The 18,534-nt window shown below is 39.0% G+C and overlaps 1 protein-coding gene across 1 annotated transcript in view; it reads right to left on the reverse strand.

Annotated features, from left to right (window-relative positions):
• Positions 1–15,750, reverse strand: part of LOC138043109 (exocyst complex component 6B-like) — a 34,100-nt gene extending 18,350 nt beyond the window's left edge. Inside the window, exons 1-14 of the mRNA XM_068889236.1 lie at positions 15,557–15,750; positions 15,261–15,426; positions 14,373–14,420; positions 12,953–13,043; positions 12,425–12,470; positions 11,903–11,965; positions 11,338–11,419; positions 11,161–11,220; positions 10,926–10,991; positions 9,816–9,890; positions 9,026–9,112; positions 8,221–8,267; positions 7,805–7,858; positions 859–931 (exon numbers count right to left, since the gene is read on the reverse strand). Of these exons, the coding sequence (XP_068745337.1) occupies positions 859–931; positions 7,805–7,858; positions 8,221–8,267; positions 9,026–9,112; positions 9,816–9,890; positions 10,926–10,991; positions 11,161–11,220; positions 11,338–11,419; positions 11,903–11,965; positions 12,425–12,470; positions 12,953–13,043; positions 14,373–14,420; positions 15,261–15,426; positions 15,557–15,648 (1,050 nt within the window). The 5' untranslated portion in view covers positions 15,649–15,750. The remainder of the gene's footprint in view (positions 1–858; positions 932–7,804; positions 7,859–8,220; positions 8,268–9,025; positions 9,113–9,815; positions 9,891–10,925; positions 10,992–11,160; positions 11,221–11,337; positions 11,420–11,902; positions 11,966–12,424; positions 12,471–12,952; positions 13,044–14,372; positions 14,421–15,260; positions 15,427–15,556) is intronic.
• Positions 15,751–18,534: the final 2,784 nt, after the last annotated feature.

Genomic DNA, 18,534 nt, shown 5'->3' on the forward strand with positions numbered 1-18,534 from the left:
AAAAATAAACCAGATGAGTGACAAAATTGATTGATAATTATAGCCACTACTAAGTGTTTCCAGAAACCCATAAGGGTTGAAACGTGTAACGCGCGTTCACAGCTTCCGAATATTCAGTGCGAACTGATTGGTTGAATGTTTCAGTGCTAAGTACCATATTTGGAAACCCCTCGCTCTTGTTGTTCCAAATATGGTACTTAGCAAATTGAATATACTGAAGCTTGTTTCCCAGCACACAAGGGGCCGTTACATGTTTCAACCCTTATGGGTTTCTGGTGTTTCATCATACAACTTCTTTAGACACCTTGAGTGCTCCGGAACAATATATAGTTATTGTCTTATATAAAAAGCTACAGGTATCTAATATGCTGTTCCAGTTTTCTGCATGGTTGGACATTAAATATAAAATGGCTAAACATGACCAACCCCTCTATACATGTAAATAATTAATGCTCTTCCAGCCACACCTACACTAATGCATTATTATTGACCACATTCTCTATAATAGTTTTTCTCAATAGTTTTACAAAGAAAATCTGTCAAAAATCCCAACAGGGGGGGGGGGGGGGGTGTTAAGCAACTAGATGACTATTCTCAAACACAACTGAGAAGTTATATTCTTCAGCTACTGGAGCCTAATGACCACTCCAGCAGTCTGACATCATCAATGTCTGAAATCAACTAAAGGCCAAGGCCGAGACTGATAACAAAAACAAAGGTTTTCATTCGTAGGGAAGCCAAATCCAACATTAGAACAGTCTTTTAATCTCTAACTTAAAACATTTAATAATGAAAGTCAAGTAGATCTTTGCAAAGAAACTAACGTAGAAAATAATGCATTATTGCAGATTGTCTTACCGACTCGGTGCACATCAGGAGTACAGGAGCAATCTTTGCAGCTGCCATATCCCAAAGATCGTCAACCGTTGACCTGTAAAAACAACATCAGTATCAAAAACTTTAGAGAGAACATTACAAAACCTTCATGCGTCATGTTGCTATTAAAATAAATATAATAATTATTGATCAAGCAGTATAAGGTTAAAAGAAAGTTGACTTTATACTTGCATTTAAAATCAAAATTAAAAAGTAGAATGCATTCAATGGGGTTAAATGTAGTTTAACAAAGTTAACAACAAAGAGCAACAGTGGTCTGAGCCCATCGATCATCTAAGAGCAGTCAGCAGTGTTTGGCACATGCATATGCTCTTCAAGTCGCTTAACCACATGGTAATTCATTGGATATTTTGCAGCCACTTTGTGCTGTGCTTGTACCGTTGGGCTTTTGCTTCTCATGTTCAGCTGAGAACGAAAAGAAAAAGCAAAACACAACACAAGGAAAAAATATCAAAAGATTGGTGCTGGTGTTTGTTTGCCAGTTATTAATTTTTTTGTAATCCATGCCATGCCTCGCCAGAGCAACAACAGTTTAATAGCTGCAGACGATTTGTCTCCTCTGCTAACCTCACTGGTTTCTAGCTCTCTAGTCGCTTCTTCTCCCAATTCCGTGGCGTCTACTCTTTTATCAATGACTTCTACAGCTGTCGGAAAGCATTATTGTTAGATAGTGTTTCATCCCCGGCGATAGCTAAAGTGATGAATGATTCTTTGCTGGCCCTGTTGTCCAGAGTTTTGGCAGCCTTGCAGGGTCAAAGCAATTTAGCATGTTTGGCAGTTACATCGCCTGGCAGCACATGAGTTTTGCACTTGGTGAGCATAGCTCCATCTTCATTGGTGTCATCAGCTCCCTTTCTTTCCGCATTTGGTGAACAGTCTTTTTCAGCAGGTATCATAGTCCCTTCGTTTATTTTGACTTTTTCTACATTGGCTGACCCATTTTGCAGTTTTCTGCCTTTATTGCCATCACATGTTGCCAATCGCGTCGGCTTCTAGCCCTTCTTTGTTATCGTCTTCATCTTTATTATCTGTTTCTAGGCGAGATGTCACCATTGGTCCAGGATATTCTCTTATACCTTCCAAGCTGGTATCAAAAATCACTTCTAGCCTTTTTGTGGATCTCGCGAATTTCCTACCTGACAACTTAAAGTCAAATGAACGGATAGCTGATTGGTTTTCACTCCCTCGACAAAGTACTTATTGGAAATTACCGACATTCTCACCTGGGTGGAGGCCTTTTCCATTTATTCCTTTGTCTTGTGTAGCTCTCACCCTTTTAAGGTGGCCTGACTTGTTGCAGTACCACTTACTGATTTTAAAACAGCCAAGAAATTTCCAGGTCAGGAATGGAAGAGTTATGATAAATATGGCCTTCAGAAAGGTTGCTGCAGCTTCAGGGTTGAGGGACTAGTCCCCCTCCCTCTGCCCTCTCTCCTCAGGGGTTAAGGTTGATAATAATCCCAAGTCTTCACAAGTCTGCTATTCGTGGAATGCTGGTGAATGTCAGTGACCCTTAGGTCAATGTCGCTTTCACCATGTCTGCCAATTCTGCAGTGGTGAGGACCGTGGTCGAGTTTGTCCATTTCAGTCAAAAACACAACCCTTGCAGTCTCATCATACATGTAGGTCCCGTACCCTATCGGGTACCAAGCATCAACGTAGACTGTTGTGCACGGAAGGCTGGAAATGGTTTGTGAAGGCATAATAATGAGATCTTCATCTCCTTGTTTTACTGGCCATTTAGTTACAGTTGTCAGTTCTGGTTGCATTAAGGTTGTTCCACAGTCAGTTAGAGCTGCTCCCTCCCCCTCCCCCCTTCCTCTCCTGTGGATCTCTGGGTCATGTTTTCTGACCACTGCACCATCCATCTCTTGGTTTGCATGATGGCTTTCATTCTGGCTTTGATTCTTTGTTAGTGTGTCATTACGTTCAGTGGTTGGGAACATGCCGCCGGCTCCACTTGGCATAATTCCAAAGAAATACCAACTGGGAAACTGGGGACTCATTTTCAACCTTTCCAGCCCACCTGGTGCTAGAGAGAACAACGGAATGCTTTATCTGTGCAATACCTAAAAATTGACTACATTATACATGGAATGGCAGTATGGGCGGAGCACTCTTATGACCAAATTTGAAGAGGAAAGTGTATATCGAAATGTGGCTATTCATTTAGAGGATCAATGTCTTTTTGGGATGTACTGGCAGGGTCAATGTTTCATTGATTCATGTATGTTCCTAACGTAGGGCCTGTGATCTGCACCATTCATATTCACCTTGATCACTGATTTGTTGCAGTGGATCTTGAAGCACAATTACACCTTGTGCCTTTCCTGTCACACTATTTGGGTGACTACCATATTGGGTCTTCCCGTATCTCTAGTCTGTCTTCAGAGTGTGTCTACTTAATGCGTAAATATGTAACTGCTTACAGACAAGGGTATCCATCCCTTTGCACCCTGATAAACTTGAGGGTCCTGCGATGTGTCTTACAGTTCTTGATCAGCATTAAACAGGATTCAGTTTCTCTGCAGGAATGGATTCTGCATGATACATCGGAGCGCATTGTTTCGTTGTTAGAAGATCAGTCACATAAGCACCATTGTAAATGCAAGGAACTTATCAGTAGCCTGCGACATGTTTGTCAGGTGGTGCCCTAAAAGTAAACCTTTCTCTGTCCCATGATAAATTTACTGGACGTTTTCTGGAATGACAACCACTTAATTCACCTCAGTGAGGCTTTTCGTTGGAATCTTACCTGGTGGCAGGACCTTTTTCGCTGCTGAGACAGATTCAGCTTCCTTCTCTCTCCTCGTAGGCACCTTTACCTGACTTTCAGGTGCTATGTGACGCAGCAGGGGCTGTTGGCTATGGGGCCGTTTTGCAAAGGGACTGGTTTGTGGGTGTGTGATGTTCAGTTCAGATGCCCCTGTCTATTGCCTTTTGGGGCCACCGGTGGTCATCAAAATGCATTGAGTTTGTTTGTGACAACCATGCCATCACTGAGGTTTTACAATCTGTCACTTTGTGAGATCCCAACCTGATGGTTTTGCTTCGTTGCTTGTCTCTATTTGCATCTCTGCCCTCCTTTTCTTTTACTACTTCCTCAGTGGATGGTATAAGAAACTGTGTGGCTTACACTTTATCTTGTCTTTTGATTCGTTTTTTCTGCTCATTTGGCAGATCAGCTTCACCACACTTCTATCAAGTTATCTTTATTGGCAGTTTGCTCTCTCCACATTGATAATGGCTTGGCAGACCCCCTTGCAGGCTATCTCCAGCTCCAGCGAGTGTTTAAGCATCAAGCACCATCTGGGCTCTCATCAAATCTGACAGCCTACAGTATAACAGGGGACCTCCTGAAGACTATCCTCGAGACCCTGGATCTTGCCAACAAAGAACACATTGTGTTTTGGGCAGCCTGATGCCTTGGTTTTTTTAGTTCTCTGAGCAGGGGAGTTTACAGTGAATTCTCCCTTTGATCTAGAAGTTCATCTCGCTGCAAAAGACCTTGCCCCAGTTGTTCAAACGATGGATAGTGCTATTTACCAGATAAATCACTATCCAGTGGCTAAACACGTGTAGCAAAACCAATTCCTAGTGGACAATGATTTATCCAGCGGATAGTGCTATCCATTGTTTGAACAACTGGGGCCTGGAGGTTAACTCCCATTTGAGTACATGTATACGTTAATTCAAGACTGATCCATTACGCCATGAGTGTTTCATTTATTTGGGCTGTGCTTCATCCTCCATGTGTCCAATCTCTCAGCCCTTTGCTCATTCTTTACTCTTCCTGGTTCCAGTTATGGCCCACTTTTTCGATACCTGGACTGTCTCCCTTGACTCGTCAGTCCTTGTCATCTTTTGTTCAATTCAGGCTGCTATCCGCTGGCATATCACAGGTACCTTCTCAGGACAAAGCTTCAGAATTGGGGCAGCAACTTCAACAGCTCAAGCAGGCTTCCCTGACCACTTAATAAAGATGCTTGGGTTGGGCAGTGGTTCAGTGATGACTATCAGCTCTACACTGTATATCAGGACACCTGTGGCATCCCTTGTTAGTTTGTCTGTTTGTTTAGCTTTATAGGTGTGGAGCAGCTGCAGGTGTAGGAGTGTGGGTGCCTCAGGTTTGGTAGTCTCAGGGCTCTGGCTCCCTCAGCCATGAGACCCCTTTGTCTCTAGCAGCTTTTCTTAATCCAGAGGTCCTTCAGCTTGGAATGGGGGGTCATGGCTGGGATGCAGTGATTGCTGGTCACGGGAGCGTTACTTGGTTGAGGGGTTGGCTGGCTGGCCTCCAGTGGGAGCCCCTGGGCATGCATGTATCCCAGGCATCCAACCTTCATTTAGGGATGCACTTGTTAAATGTAGTTAAGTGTAGTTTAACCCTTTGACGTCCAAACGCGCCGAAACTTAGTATTTTACTCTGTCTAACGCCAGATGATTTTTACTCGTCAATGGGGAGCCCCTGGGAGTCAATGGGTTAACAAAGTAAACACAAAGAGTGGCAGTGGTCTGGCCCGGTTGACACAAGAGTGGTCGGCAGTGTTTCGGCATAGGTGCATGCTCATTCATTCGCATAACCACATGCTTGTGCAGTTGGGCTTTTGATTCCCCCCTTCCCTCCCTACTGCCACTGTTTATCAGTATGAGAGGTGCCTGGATGCCTGGCCTGGGGGTTCATGGCAGGGTTGCAGGGATTGCCGGCCATGGGAGCGTTGCTAGGTCGAGGGGCTGGCTGATTGGCCAGCTATCAGTGGAAGCCCCTGGACATATTCCAGGCACCCAACCTCCAATAATTATTAGTGATGCAGCTCTTAATTTGCAGGGAAGATTAATTTGAGACGAATACACTGAGAATTTTATTTTTACCCTTAGTTTACCAGTACTTTACTTTCTCTTACTTTTCTTTTCAATTCAATCTATTTTTTCCCTACTAAGGGGAAAAGAGCTATTCTTGAGATTGAAAAAGATCTGGAGCAGCCACAGCATCAGTTGACGAACCAAAGTCAGGCTATATAAGACACTAGTGAAGCCAGCCTTGATGTATGGCTGCGAGACGTGGAAGATGAATAAATATGATGAAAATAAAATCGATGTCTTCCAAAGCAGATGTCTTAGACAGATATTTAAGATACGTTGGCACGAAAGAATTACAAACAAAGAAGTCCTGAAGATGGCTGAGATAGAAAAACTCAGTGAGGACGTGCGAAGGAGAAGATGGAAATTCATCGGCCACATCATGAGGCTAGAACCAAACAATGACTGCAGAACTGCATTAACCTGGGCCACAGGGGTGGGGGAGGGGGGGGTGGGCAAAAACAGGGAAGACCAAGGACAACATGGACAAGGACAGCGGAGAGAGAAAGAGAAAAAGCGGGATGGAAGAACTGGAGTGAGGTACAAATGGCAGCGGCTGACAGAGATGGTTGGTGGGATTGTGTTGAGGCCTTATGTGCCACATGGCAAGAAGAAGATACAGTAGGTATTAAACAGGTAAGGGTGGATGTACCGGTTGTTAACCCATTGATCCTGAAGCAGCAGCCTGATTGACAAGAAAAATCATCAGGTTTTAGACAGAGTTAAAGCTACATGTATTAAGTCTCACTCTTAGAAGGCAATGGGAACCTTAAGGAGATACTGCAATTTTATAGTTTGTAGTATTCTAACCTGCTTCAATCTGCTTTTAAGTTTAAATTTAACGTTAGGATATAACCATATGCATTGAATGTACAGCAGTTATATGCTGACGGAAAGCAGTAAGTGCTTTCCAAGGCAGTGTTCACAATTATTTTAAGAGCTGCAAATACCCTTAGTCTAGCTCATAACCTTTGCCTGACACTTACAGGGTGTATTACACAAGTCTGCATCCTGGGGTGTAGTGATGGCACAGTGTGACCCGGGTTCGATTCCCAGACTCGGCGTCATATGTGGCCTGAGTTTGTTGGTTCTCTACTCTGCACGGAGAGGTTTCTCCAGGTACTCTGGTTTCCTCTCTCCTCAAAAACCAACATTTGACTTGATTTGTGTTAATTGTTAATTTCAATTTACGGAGTCCCCAATTAGTGCTTCAGCGCTAGAACGACTCGACGCTTAAATAAAGTTGGACCTTTCCTTTCCTTTTGGAAGCTGAAAAGTGCCTATCACCTCGACAAGCGTGTCCACAAGTTTAATTTATTCTCTGAAATGGTCCGAAATATATTATGTACATGTTTCTAGAACCTTTTTATTGAAAATTCACTTTTTATTTTTTTTGAAAGGAGAGAAAAAAGATTATACTTGAGTAAAAAAATTATCATAACAGGGTGATGAAAAGGAATGGGTTCGATACCGGGTTGACATCATAAATTACTTTGCTTCACAAAGAAAGATCATAAGCCAAAGCAGTCTTTGGTGTCAACCTTATATCGAACACATTCATTGCTCGGTTTTGGATCAAAGTATGACCACTTTTCCCATCTTTCAAAGTGAATAAAAAAGTGAATTTTCAATTGAAAGGTTCTACTGTAAAAACAACGCAACGTATTTGGGACGATTTTGAAGAATAAATAAAGTGGAAAAGTTTGTTCAAGTGATGGGCACTTTAAGATGGTAACTGCATTACATAAATATGGGTAATCAAATGGTGACTAGTGAAATTAGAGGGAAATTTTTATTTAATTTTGGGCAAAACGCAAGTGAAAGTATTCCCTAATTTCACAAGTATACCACTATTTTGATCAGCTGTAAAATGGGTGACAAATGACGTTCATAAGATGCCATTTTGGCACTGTAGGAAAAGTTGCCATGGCAGCATTGTAATTTCACAAATGAAATTATAAATTAACACTGAAATTTTGCACCAAAATTACGGAGTAATTTGTCACCCATGTTTAATTAACATTTAGCTCAATAATTTTACTGTACATACCTTGTCACCAATTCCTTGGTTGTGTGGAGAATTATATCCTCAACGACAAAAAACCTTTACACACGAAAATAGCAATAAGTAAACAGTAATATTTAATGTCACTACTTGTAGGAACACTGAACACACTGAAGCCTACATCATGTACATGTAACAATTATATTTTATTATTGTCATAGCTTTTGCTGTCTTTGATGGTGATTTATACAATGTACATGCACATGAACACCCAAGAAAGTCTGAATGAACTACTTAATTGTTAAGACCTCACAGGTTGTTAATTAACTTTCTGTTTTGTGTTTGTGCTGCGGTATTTCATAAGTTTCAACAGATTTTGCTTATCAGCCACAGATTATTACTATGACTAAAATCATGCGATGAATAATAATTACTGGGAATGCAGGTGTCATCAAACTTACCCAACAATCTGATGAAAATAAGCTTTGTATGCCTCTAGGTTTCCATCCTGTTTCAATAATAATAATAATAATAATAATAATAATAATAATAATAATAAAATATTAGACTAACTCCATCTAGAATATCTCGCCTTTAATCTGAATCATCACCATAATTCCTGTTATCATATCAAATTAAATTTTCAGTCACCCTTACATGTAACATAATCAATGTATCCAACATAAAATTAAATAGTTTTCTCTAACTAGTCTAAGTTCCATTTTGATTTTACCTTTGTTTTGAGATTATCATGTCAAATTAAATTTCAGTCACATATGTATGTAACATAATCAATGTATCCAACATAAAATTAAATAGAAGCTTTTGTATGTTATGTTCAATTGTATGTTATTCAAAATTGTTTTCTCTAAGTAGTCTAAGATCAATTTTGATTTTACCTTTGTTTGAGATTATATGATAATGAAAGAAAAATTCGAAGTGAACTGGTTTCAAAAATTATAAACAAGAAAAAAAATTGAACCACAATAAATTATACATAATTATACAGTCCCTGCAATGGAGCAATGTCAACAAGGTTTTACAGTGTATGTGATTTACATTGCCTACTGATTTTGAAAAGTGATAGAAGAGATACATACAGATGTACAGTGTATGCAGAAATACAGTGTATAAATTATGAGCTTGTACATGTACATGTATCATTACAAACTTTTTTGCTGTAAAACACCTTTGAGAATAATAAATATAATTATTATTACTGCACATATAAAAAAAATTATCAAATGAACAGAAAATGAAACCTACCCTTATTCCATGATTAGGCTCTAGGGCAAGTCGGGATTGTTTTTTCCTTTGTTTGCGGTAATAGTTTTCAAAGGTTTCCCTTTCTCCCTGGTTAAATTAAGACAAATGAATTAGCTTCAGTAAAAAAATAGCACTAATACTGTAATTCTACTTGACAATGTACCTTTGAGCAACTACAGAATACATGGCCACTTGTGAAGGCATATTTCTCAAGAGGCTCGATGACCCGGCAGTCGAGTTTAGTAACCCTGTTACTTTTGTAACTCTGTGACTCCGTTACCTCAGTGACCCTGTTACCTTTGTAACTCCGTCACTTTGTTACCTCTTTTAGTGGCTCTGTGGTTCGACAGCTCATCAGTCGCGTTCGGTGATGAAAGTAACCTCATTACCTTTGTAACTCTGTTACTTTGTTGCCTCTTTTACTGGCTTGACAGCTCGTCAGTCGCATTCAGTAATGAAAGAACGAGTAAGGTGTATATTTTAGTGGCTCCGAGGATCGGCAGTCGCCTTCAGTGATGAAATGTTAGAAGAGTGCTTACATTTTGTAGGCCTAATCACTGAAACCAGCGCTTCGGCTTAATCAGTAAATGAGTGCTATTTTCTTCACATGATCTCGTGAAAAGTGTAGTTAGGGTTAGGGTTAGGCTAGACAGAGTTATGGACCCTTCAAACTATTGGTCCGTGGCCTACATCAACATAAATTTTAGAATGGGGTTATAAGGCTGAAAGATTTACAAACTCAGTGATAACTAGAATATAGGTATCATTTTAAAAATAACACTACACTTACAACAACAGTGAAGATGTACAAGCACTTGTATACAGGAGAGAAATCTACCAAATCCTGGGCAGACTTGTCCAACTCCTATCAAATGAAAAACACTGTAAGTATCTTAATAGCAGGGCTCTTTGCCGCCTGGGGCAGAGCGCCACACTTAAGAGAATTATTGTCAACCTTTTTTGTTTAGTAGTCATGTGACTGACCGAGCGTAAGTCCGTCCGTCCGTACAGACTCTGGGGGAGGAGGATGGGGGACTAGAGAGGGAATGGAGGGGAGTCTTGCGAATGTAGCTTTGAGGTGCAGATAGGCAAATTTTCTTGGCGGGAAACTCTTGTGCAGCCCGCATTTATCCCACTGACCTTCGTCACTTTTGAATTTGAAGAGTTTTAACCATTAGTGACGAGCAATGGAATAAAGAGCAGGAAAGAGCACGAGAGAAGAGGCGACGAAATTTGAGAAATTTAAGTGAAGGAAGCCTTGAGAGAAGCCAGGGAAGGAGAAGAAGAGGAAATTTCATTGAAGAACCGGCCATAAAGCTGAGAGAAATAGAGCAAGAGACAAAACACTTATTAATTTTACAACGGTTAGCTTTCAGGTAATGTTTTCCTTCTTAACGCATGCCACGCTGCTTCACATATTTTTTAAAACACACTAAAAAAACAAAGAAGGCCTGAAAACGTTTGCAATTCTTTGTTGACAGAGAATCTGGCATATTTCAACAATCACACACCAAGTTGCCATTCAAGCTTACGACTGTCCACACTAAATTAACCCTTTCACTCCTGTATGGTTCTGCATTGATGGATTTTAGTGTTGAAAACATATTAATTAATTAGGGTTAGGGTTGGTTAACTGTCATATTAACTGTAAGAGTTGTCAGAATACTGTAGGGCAGGTCGACCGCAATTTGTACCAGCATGATCAGTTTGTTGAGTGTCCTTGTGTTTTCAGAAGAAAGAAGATAAGATGCAGTTCGCGTATGCTGTGTCATTTAGTTCCTTTTTTCTTGGAGCTTTCTTCGAAACATTCTTTGAAATTTCACACCAAAATTAAGGAGTAATTATTTGTCACCCATGATATTAATGGACGCAGGTGTAACTCCTCTGAGCACTAACTTACTTCATCTTCCCCTTTTTTCTTCAAACCAATACCAGGCATCAGTGTCAGGTTGTTCTTCTGTATTGCCTAATGAAACACAGTTACCAAAAATATTGTTATCAGACATTTCGAAAAGAGGGTAGTTACAGGAAAACTCTGCTTGACGGATAGTGGGTGCCAATTATCAATTTTACTTAACCTACCTGACTAGTTTTGCAAAAAGAATTTTGTTTTAAAAGTATCTTTGTAAACCAACCTGCTTCATAGCAATTGCACCCAGCTTTTCTGAGACCTTCCTGATTTTCTCAAGGAAATCCTGCAAAGAAAACAAAATCTCCAAGATGCACTGACGTAAAAACAAACATCCTTAAATACAATATAATTATTTGACGTTGAATTTAAAGCAGTAAGCATTGTTTATTGCTAATATTACCCTCAGGTCAGCCAACGATGCCTCTTTAATATGCTCTCTTAATACAGGAATACTCTCTTGCATGATCTCTGCAAATCTAAATCTACCAATCACACAAAACAAACTATTAACTAAGCCGAGCATACAGCAGGTACAATACTTGTTAATCCAATAGCCCTTTTCATGGTCAGGTTTTCTCATTTGCATTACAATAAATTATAATCTAGCATGTACGTGAGGCAATTTCACGCTATTTTGTAGTTTTAACCCGAAATTGCCTTGCATTCATGTTAGATTACATTGTAATTGAAATGAGAAAAGTGAACCGTGAAATTAGGGCTATTGAACCACTAACACAAAGAATTCTTTTAAAACAGGAATAACTTCTTTCACAATCCTTGGAAATCTAACTCAACCAATCAAACAATAAGATTATTGTAGGCTACAAGAGGGAAACATACATGTACAAGTCAATTATTAACTGATTGGACAAATTTTGTCCACATATATGCAGTTAACACAACGATACAGTAAATAATAATTCTATCTGATGCCACACACACACACACACACACACACAGAATACCTTTTTATCCGTGGTAAATAAGTGTGCTCCAACTGTTCAAGCGTTTTCAGGGCTGGGTAATACCTGCAGGAAAAATCCTTATTAAAACACAATATCTACACCGTAACAAATTAATGTTACTTTTTCTTGCAAGGCCACAATTAAAAAACAACCTATTCCGAAAAGGTTGTCATTACAATAAAAATACACATGTACACCTTTAAAAAACATGTTTTGGTCATTATCAAACTTCATCAACTCTAACTGCAATAGGAAAGCCAAGAAATGTGATAACGATAACATATGACAATGTAATAACACTTTACAAGATACAATGCACACTCCAGCCAGCCAGACAACTAATTTTAAGTTCCAGTGAGATAAATAACGTAGTTCTTGAGGATGTACAGTACAAGTAAGGAAGACGTTTTGATCAGAACAATATAAGCGTCCAGAACATTCAAACTCAGATAATTTTTTTCTGTACAATTGGCATGCACATGTACTGTACATGCATTTCCAAAAAAAAAAAGAGAAGCCCACCTTCTGTTTTTCATCTGGTCTTTAAGTTTTGTATACATCTCTAAAACTGAAAGGAAACAAAACAGAAATATACTACTTCCTGGGACTTTCAGGAATACTTTTCATAAAATCTCTTAACTTGTGGGCATTGTGGATTGTATTGTCAGTCATGAGATGTGGGGAACAAATGCATGCATGGTGAGAGTGCATGTACATTGTATTTATTTGGTTTTGCACAATAGACCTAATCGGCTAACTCAATGTTGTACCCAATTCAAATCTCCCGGGACTAAGATTCTTTGTGTATTGTATTTGCATGATAATGTAGCATTCATATTTAAATGATATGGAAATACCTGGAACAAAACGTTTTATTCCCAAAGGGTTTGAATTGGGTACAACATTGAGTTAGCCGATTAGGTCTATTCTTGTTTAGATCAATCAAATTAATTTTCATATTTTCTTTGTTGGAAATTAATTATAATATGAAGCAATAGGAATGTAAATTTGCATTGTTTCATATTACTACTGTAGTTTGATATACATTACCTGGCAAACAAACGCTCAGGATTTCTATTGCAGATACAATATTTCTTTGGGTTGTTCGACATTGAATCAAATTTTCACACTTGCTTGTCAGCTAAATATTTAAAAGACACATGGTAAACAATTCAAGTAAAATGTACAAACTTCAAACAAAACCAATATTAATGACCAAGTTGAGTTTTAACCCAGAGCGTTTCCCTGGGTAGAGATTTTGACATGTATGCATTGCACTATGTTCGGGAATTTGACATGCCTGCCTTATTGGAACACAGAGATGAGTTATCCTTGGTTTTGATGCGACTTCTCTGGTTTTCCCAATTTTTCTAGACACCATGGGTGAAAGAAAGGTAAGCGAATCCGTCTTCAGGGACGGATCCATACCGGTTGACACCGTTTTACCAAAGTCAGTCAGAAACACAGGAAAGGGGACTTTGGAAAGTTAAAATCTAAAAAATTCCCCGGGGAGCATGCCCCCTGAACCCCTTAAAAACTTTTTCGTTGTTTGGAAACCAGTCATTATTTTATCCTAGATCCGCCCCTGGTCTTGTCTTTTTGTAAATAAGGACCATCACTTCTATCAGTCCTTGCTGGAGTGTTCACAAGTACAAGAATGTTTCTTTCTACTTTTTTTCGTGAATGCTTTTTGTACATTTCTACATGTACATATTCATGAATTTTCCAATCTATGATTGTGCATGCTTGATTGATTTGAAAGTTGGTTATATTGGTAAATGTTAGGTTCTTGTTCAGTACCATGAGCAGCGGAAAGGTTTCGAGTTACATGACAAATTTCCATCGGCTGTTAAAAAGGAATTTGAAAAAGACAGTGAAGAACAATGGTGTTCCAAGAATGTGAATCTACTGAAAAGTTACTCCAGGGGCTTAACATTCATAGGTGCATAACACTCACCCGCTCACCCACGCGAGTGTCAGAACTGTTTTGGCGAGTACTTATCAAGAATCACTGGCCTGATTTGGCGAGTACCATTTTCATATGTAAAATACATTATTTAACCGTAACTTTTCACTTTCTGCTTTAAAATAAGTACAATATCTTCAAGCAATAGCTAAAAACTCTGAAATCTCCAACAAACTTGGTTCGCAACCAGACAAAAATGACTTCCTTTTGGGTGATTGTTACATGATGGATGTACATGTACTTGTACAAAGTAATACCTCTGGCGAAATGTGGGAAAATGGACATTTCCTGCCGCTATTACCCACACATACTTTGCTTTGAACAGTTTGTGTACATTCACTGAGTTTTAAATGTGGTCATATCTTCCTATCAAAAACACATAACATTTGATAAGAATACTACTTAGTCTAGTGATCGGAATACCACTCCTCTTCTAATTCTGGAACTCCAGTTTAGGAGTTTAGGAGTCAATGGGTTAAGCAAACAACGCTCATTCATACCCACCTCCCGTCCAGATTCCTGCATCGCTTCATTCACTTCTTTCACTCTCATCTGTATCAAAGTACATGTAAGAGAAAGTGTTACATGTACGATCAGCTCTCATTATTATACTATGAGAAAACCTTTCATTACTACATAAACACTATAAGTAAATTTAATGCTATGGTCATTTTTACAAATGAGGCTAAATTTCAAGCACCCTGTCCTCCCCTAGTGAAGGTTGGGTAAGGAGGGTGATGCCAGGGCTGGGATCATTCACTTCAGTCTATTTACTTTTTTAACCAAAACCCATGCCAACATGATTCAAATCTTTACTGAAAGCACTGTATATTGGCGTCAAGTGTGGGCTAATATTGGTACCCATTATAGACTGCAAACTTCAGGAGACTTTGGTCAAATACTGACATGTTTTCTTTATATGCTTCTTTCAACTTTTATGCTGAATCTCAATTTCTTTTTTTATTCTTGTTTAACTTAGCATGAAGTAATATTTTATTTTGCCTCTGCGGTCATTAGAGCTTATTTATTTTATCAATATCGATTTTTAAAAAAACACAAAAGAATAAGTGTGCCCTAATGCATTTCATCATGTGCAAGAATGCGTTACATTCTGGAAGTTTTTCCAGACAATGGATGACAATTATTATTTTCAAATCTTATCACTACTTGTGAAATAAGGGTTTTTTTAACTACTGAAGAAGCCAGAAGTTCCTGATGAATTTGACAATTTCTCTCTCTATATTGGAAGACTTGTCAGATAATGAATCGAAAGTAAGGGTTAGAAATTTTATCGCGTATCTAACGAAAGCAGAATTACATGTACTTATACATGCACGATTGCATCCTGCAGGAAATAACGGGGTGATAGTGATGGAAACGGTGTTAAAATACCTTTAATTTCCGTGCTTCACCACGCACTTTAAGCAACTCGTTTACGGATTCAATGAAGCCTTGGTAGTGATAATTACACATCCGTTCGATGTCCTTGTCATGAACTCGGATGCGTTCCTCCAGCTTGTCCATGAATTCAGTGTGCTGTTCTCCATCGTAAACAGCTCTACAAAACGTAATTAAGGGAAAATAAGGGACAATAAAGTACACATCTCTTATACTATCTCAAAACACAACAGACATTTCCTTTGTATATCAAGGGATATGATTTTCACGAATGACATTTAAATTCTTACCGTAAAGTTGGTCCAAGGAGACCATCGCTCGATTCAATCTCCGCCAAGAGGTGCTCCGCATGAGAGCTTGAGACCGTAGATTCTGCAGCCATCGCTGTTTAAATGGCGGCTTGGTAAAACTCAAGTTATATGAGGCTGCCAGAAAACCCATCCGAGGAAAACATCCGCCATGTTGAAATAATCTTGATTTATTTGGGCATGCGTGACATCTGTTTCCGCTGCCTCGTCTTAGCGCAAGAAGTACCTATAGATCCTGGGAACCAAATAACAAGAAAGTGTTGGACGGAAGCGGGAAGATCTGTAGGAGGAACTTTTCGCCGGTGATCTTTTATCTTTGAAGAAGCTTTTAGGCCAGATGTCTGAGAAGACAGTTAACGCTCCTATTGCGGCACCTCTTGAAGAAAAACCAAAACAAGAGAAGAAAAAGCTAAAGCCGTGTTGTGCGTGTCCTGAAACGAAGAAGGTTCGTGATGCCTGTATTGTCGAACGCGGAGAGGAAAATTGTGGCGAACTCATTGAAGCACACAAAGAGTGCATGAGAAAGATGGGATTCAATGTTTAACATGAAGAATGACTGATTTTAAATTTAAAAATGGAGAAGTTATGCAACTTATCTCTTGCATACGTCATATAAGGTACACTGTATTGTTCACACGTGCGGATGTGACAAGATAGTGCTGTTGTGCTGCAAGGAAGCATTTGCCAGGTAAACTCAAGACTTGAAGCAGCAAAATCCAAACTGACAGTTAGAACAGAAAACATGGGAGCCAAGTGCAGTGAATGAGTTACTGAATCACATTCTTGTAGGCACAGGCAACCCAGAAATAACAACAAATAGAGCAGTCCATATTGTCTTGGCACACACTTCATCCTCTGTTGTTCAGTTTGCTTTAGTTCAAGTCTGTGGGGTACAGAATCAAAAGCTAAACTACATTACGCTACAGTTAAAAATTCAATTATAAGAAAAGATGATGTGAAGCGACTTCAAAGAAGAAGCCAATGGCAACAGCAAGCAAAACATCACTACAAATTAAAACCTTTTGTTTTCATAAGAATATTACGATTTTTCCATCTTGTTCACATTATACAATATGGGCGAAGTACTATCGTATCCTATAACTGGTTTGGTAAAAGAAGCTTTAAAGTAAAGATACAGGTAGAAAATGAACTATATTGTTGTAAACTCACCTTGTCATCAATACGGTATACCTTAAATTTGGCTATTTCATGTTTTTGTTTAGTAGATCACATAAAATGTAAAGGTAAAAAATGTAAATGATTTGTTTATAGTGGAAGTGCTCTTAGATATCAAGCTAGTTCACAGGCACCCCACTGTTAATAATCTGAACGAAACAATAAAAAAAAAAAAATGTAACAGAAACATGATTAAGAACCCCAGGTGGCAGGAGGCAACCAGTTCGTTATATACAAAGGGTGGTAGAGTTGAATCCAGGACAACCGGAAAACAAATCCAAACCAGTGGTTAGAACGGGATTTGAACCCGGGGCAACTGCATGCAAACCCAACACCGTAACTACTGGACCTCACTGACTCCCTACATCAAAGAAATGCCAAAAATAAAAGTGTCACATGCAGCACAATAATAATTATTTTATCTCTTTTATCCTATAGTATTCTTGTTGTGAAGGAATAACCACCCAGTAAGAATGTCCCTGCTATTTGCAATATTTATTTAATTTGTGCTTCATAGTCATTTTACTGGTAATAACAATGTTGTGTGCAAAATTCAAATTTTCTCTACATTTACCTCATTTTGCACACTCTCTGTAAGATTTAGATGTTTTAATTTTTATATATTATCTGTCTTAGGAGCATACTAGCTTCATTGTGCTTTCATAGTATTTTCCTCTCTAAAATGGTGTTTGCAACAGGCAGTAGGGTTTACATGTACGTTTCAAATCTACAACTTGTAGATTCGAAACGTACGTGTACATGTGAACCCTACTACAGTACTGTGATAACTGAGCCGTAGAAAAGACAAATACAGTATAATATTGGAATGGAATGGAATTTGTTTACCCTTGGAACACCTTAAGAGCACTCAGGAGCTCGTTCAACATGTGTCCGTACATTCCGAATCAAATTGGAATTTGGCAGTGTTGGTTTTTGAGGGGAGGAGAAAACCGGTGTAACCTGGAGAAAAACCTCTCAAAGCAAGGAGAGAACCAATAACAAACTCAACCCACAAATGACACCGGGACCAGAATCGAACCCTGGCCACATAATTTGGTGGGAGGCGAGTTCTCTCAACAGTGCGCCACCCCTGTTCCCCAAAAATAGTATTACATTCTGAATCGGGAGAGCATCGGTAGTTTTTAGTTATGACTAACATTTACTTGGAAATGAAACAAATTACAAATGATGGAGACATAAAATGGAAGCGGGCACTGATCCTCACCGAGAGTGCATTTTTGCAAAAATGGAATTTTCTTTTTATTTGAGACCTGCGAATTGTGAATTGACACCGGGAACTGTGACCGCCGATCTTCACAAGGTCCTTGAGAATAAGAGGGTTGTACTTACATTGAAAATTACTTCTGATGAAGGAGATGATGTTACGACACATGGAGAGTAGCATCAACATAATACAATTAAAGTTTAACGGCATGGCAGCGCCACGACCGGCATGTACTTTTTTGCAGGTCGCTGGTCACAGGTGCTATTCCCACCAGAAAATGGGAAGGAGAGAGCTTGAAATGACTCGTCCAAATTAGTAATAAACATTTATTCACCAACGTGGAGGTGTAATTTGTATTTAAGTCTGTTTTCCAATTTCAATTTGAAATACCGTGAAAACACTACTTTTTCAGTTTTGTCAAAACCTTTCATTTCTTATTTCCATACGTTGTTCGTAGTTAAACCACTTTTGGAACTTAAAACACTTGAACTGTTTTTAGGAAAAGAAACAAGTCATATTGAAAATGTCGGGAAATAAAACGTCTAGCGTTTTAGTATAA

Source organism: Montipora capricornis, chromosome 3 (genome assembly GCF_036669925.1).
Source record: "Montipora capricornis isolate CH-2021 chromosome 3, ASM3666992v2, whole genome shotgun sequence".
Taxonomy (NCBI): domain Eukaryota; kingdom Metazoa; phylum Cnidaria; class Anthozoa; order Scleractinia; family Acroporidae; genus Montipora; species Montipora capricornis.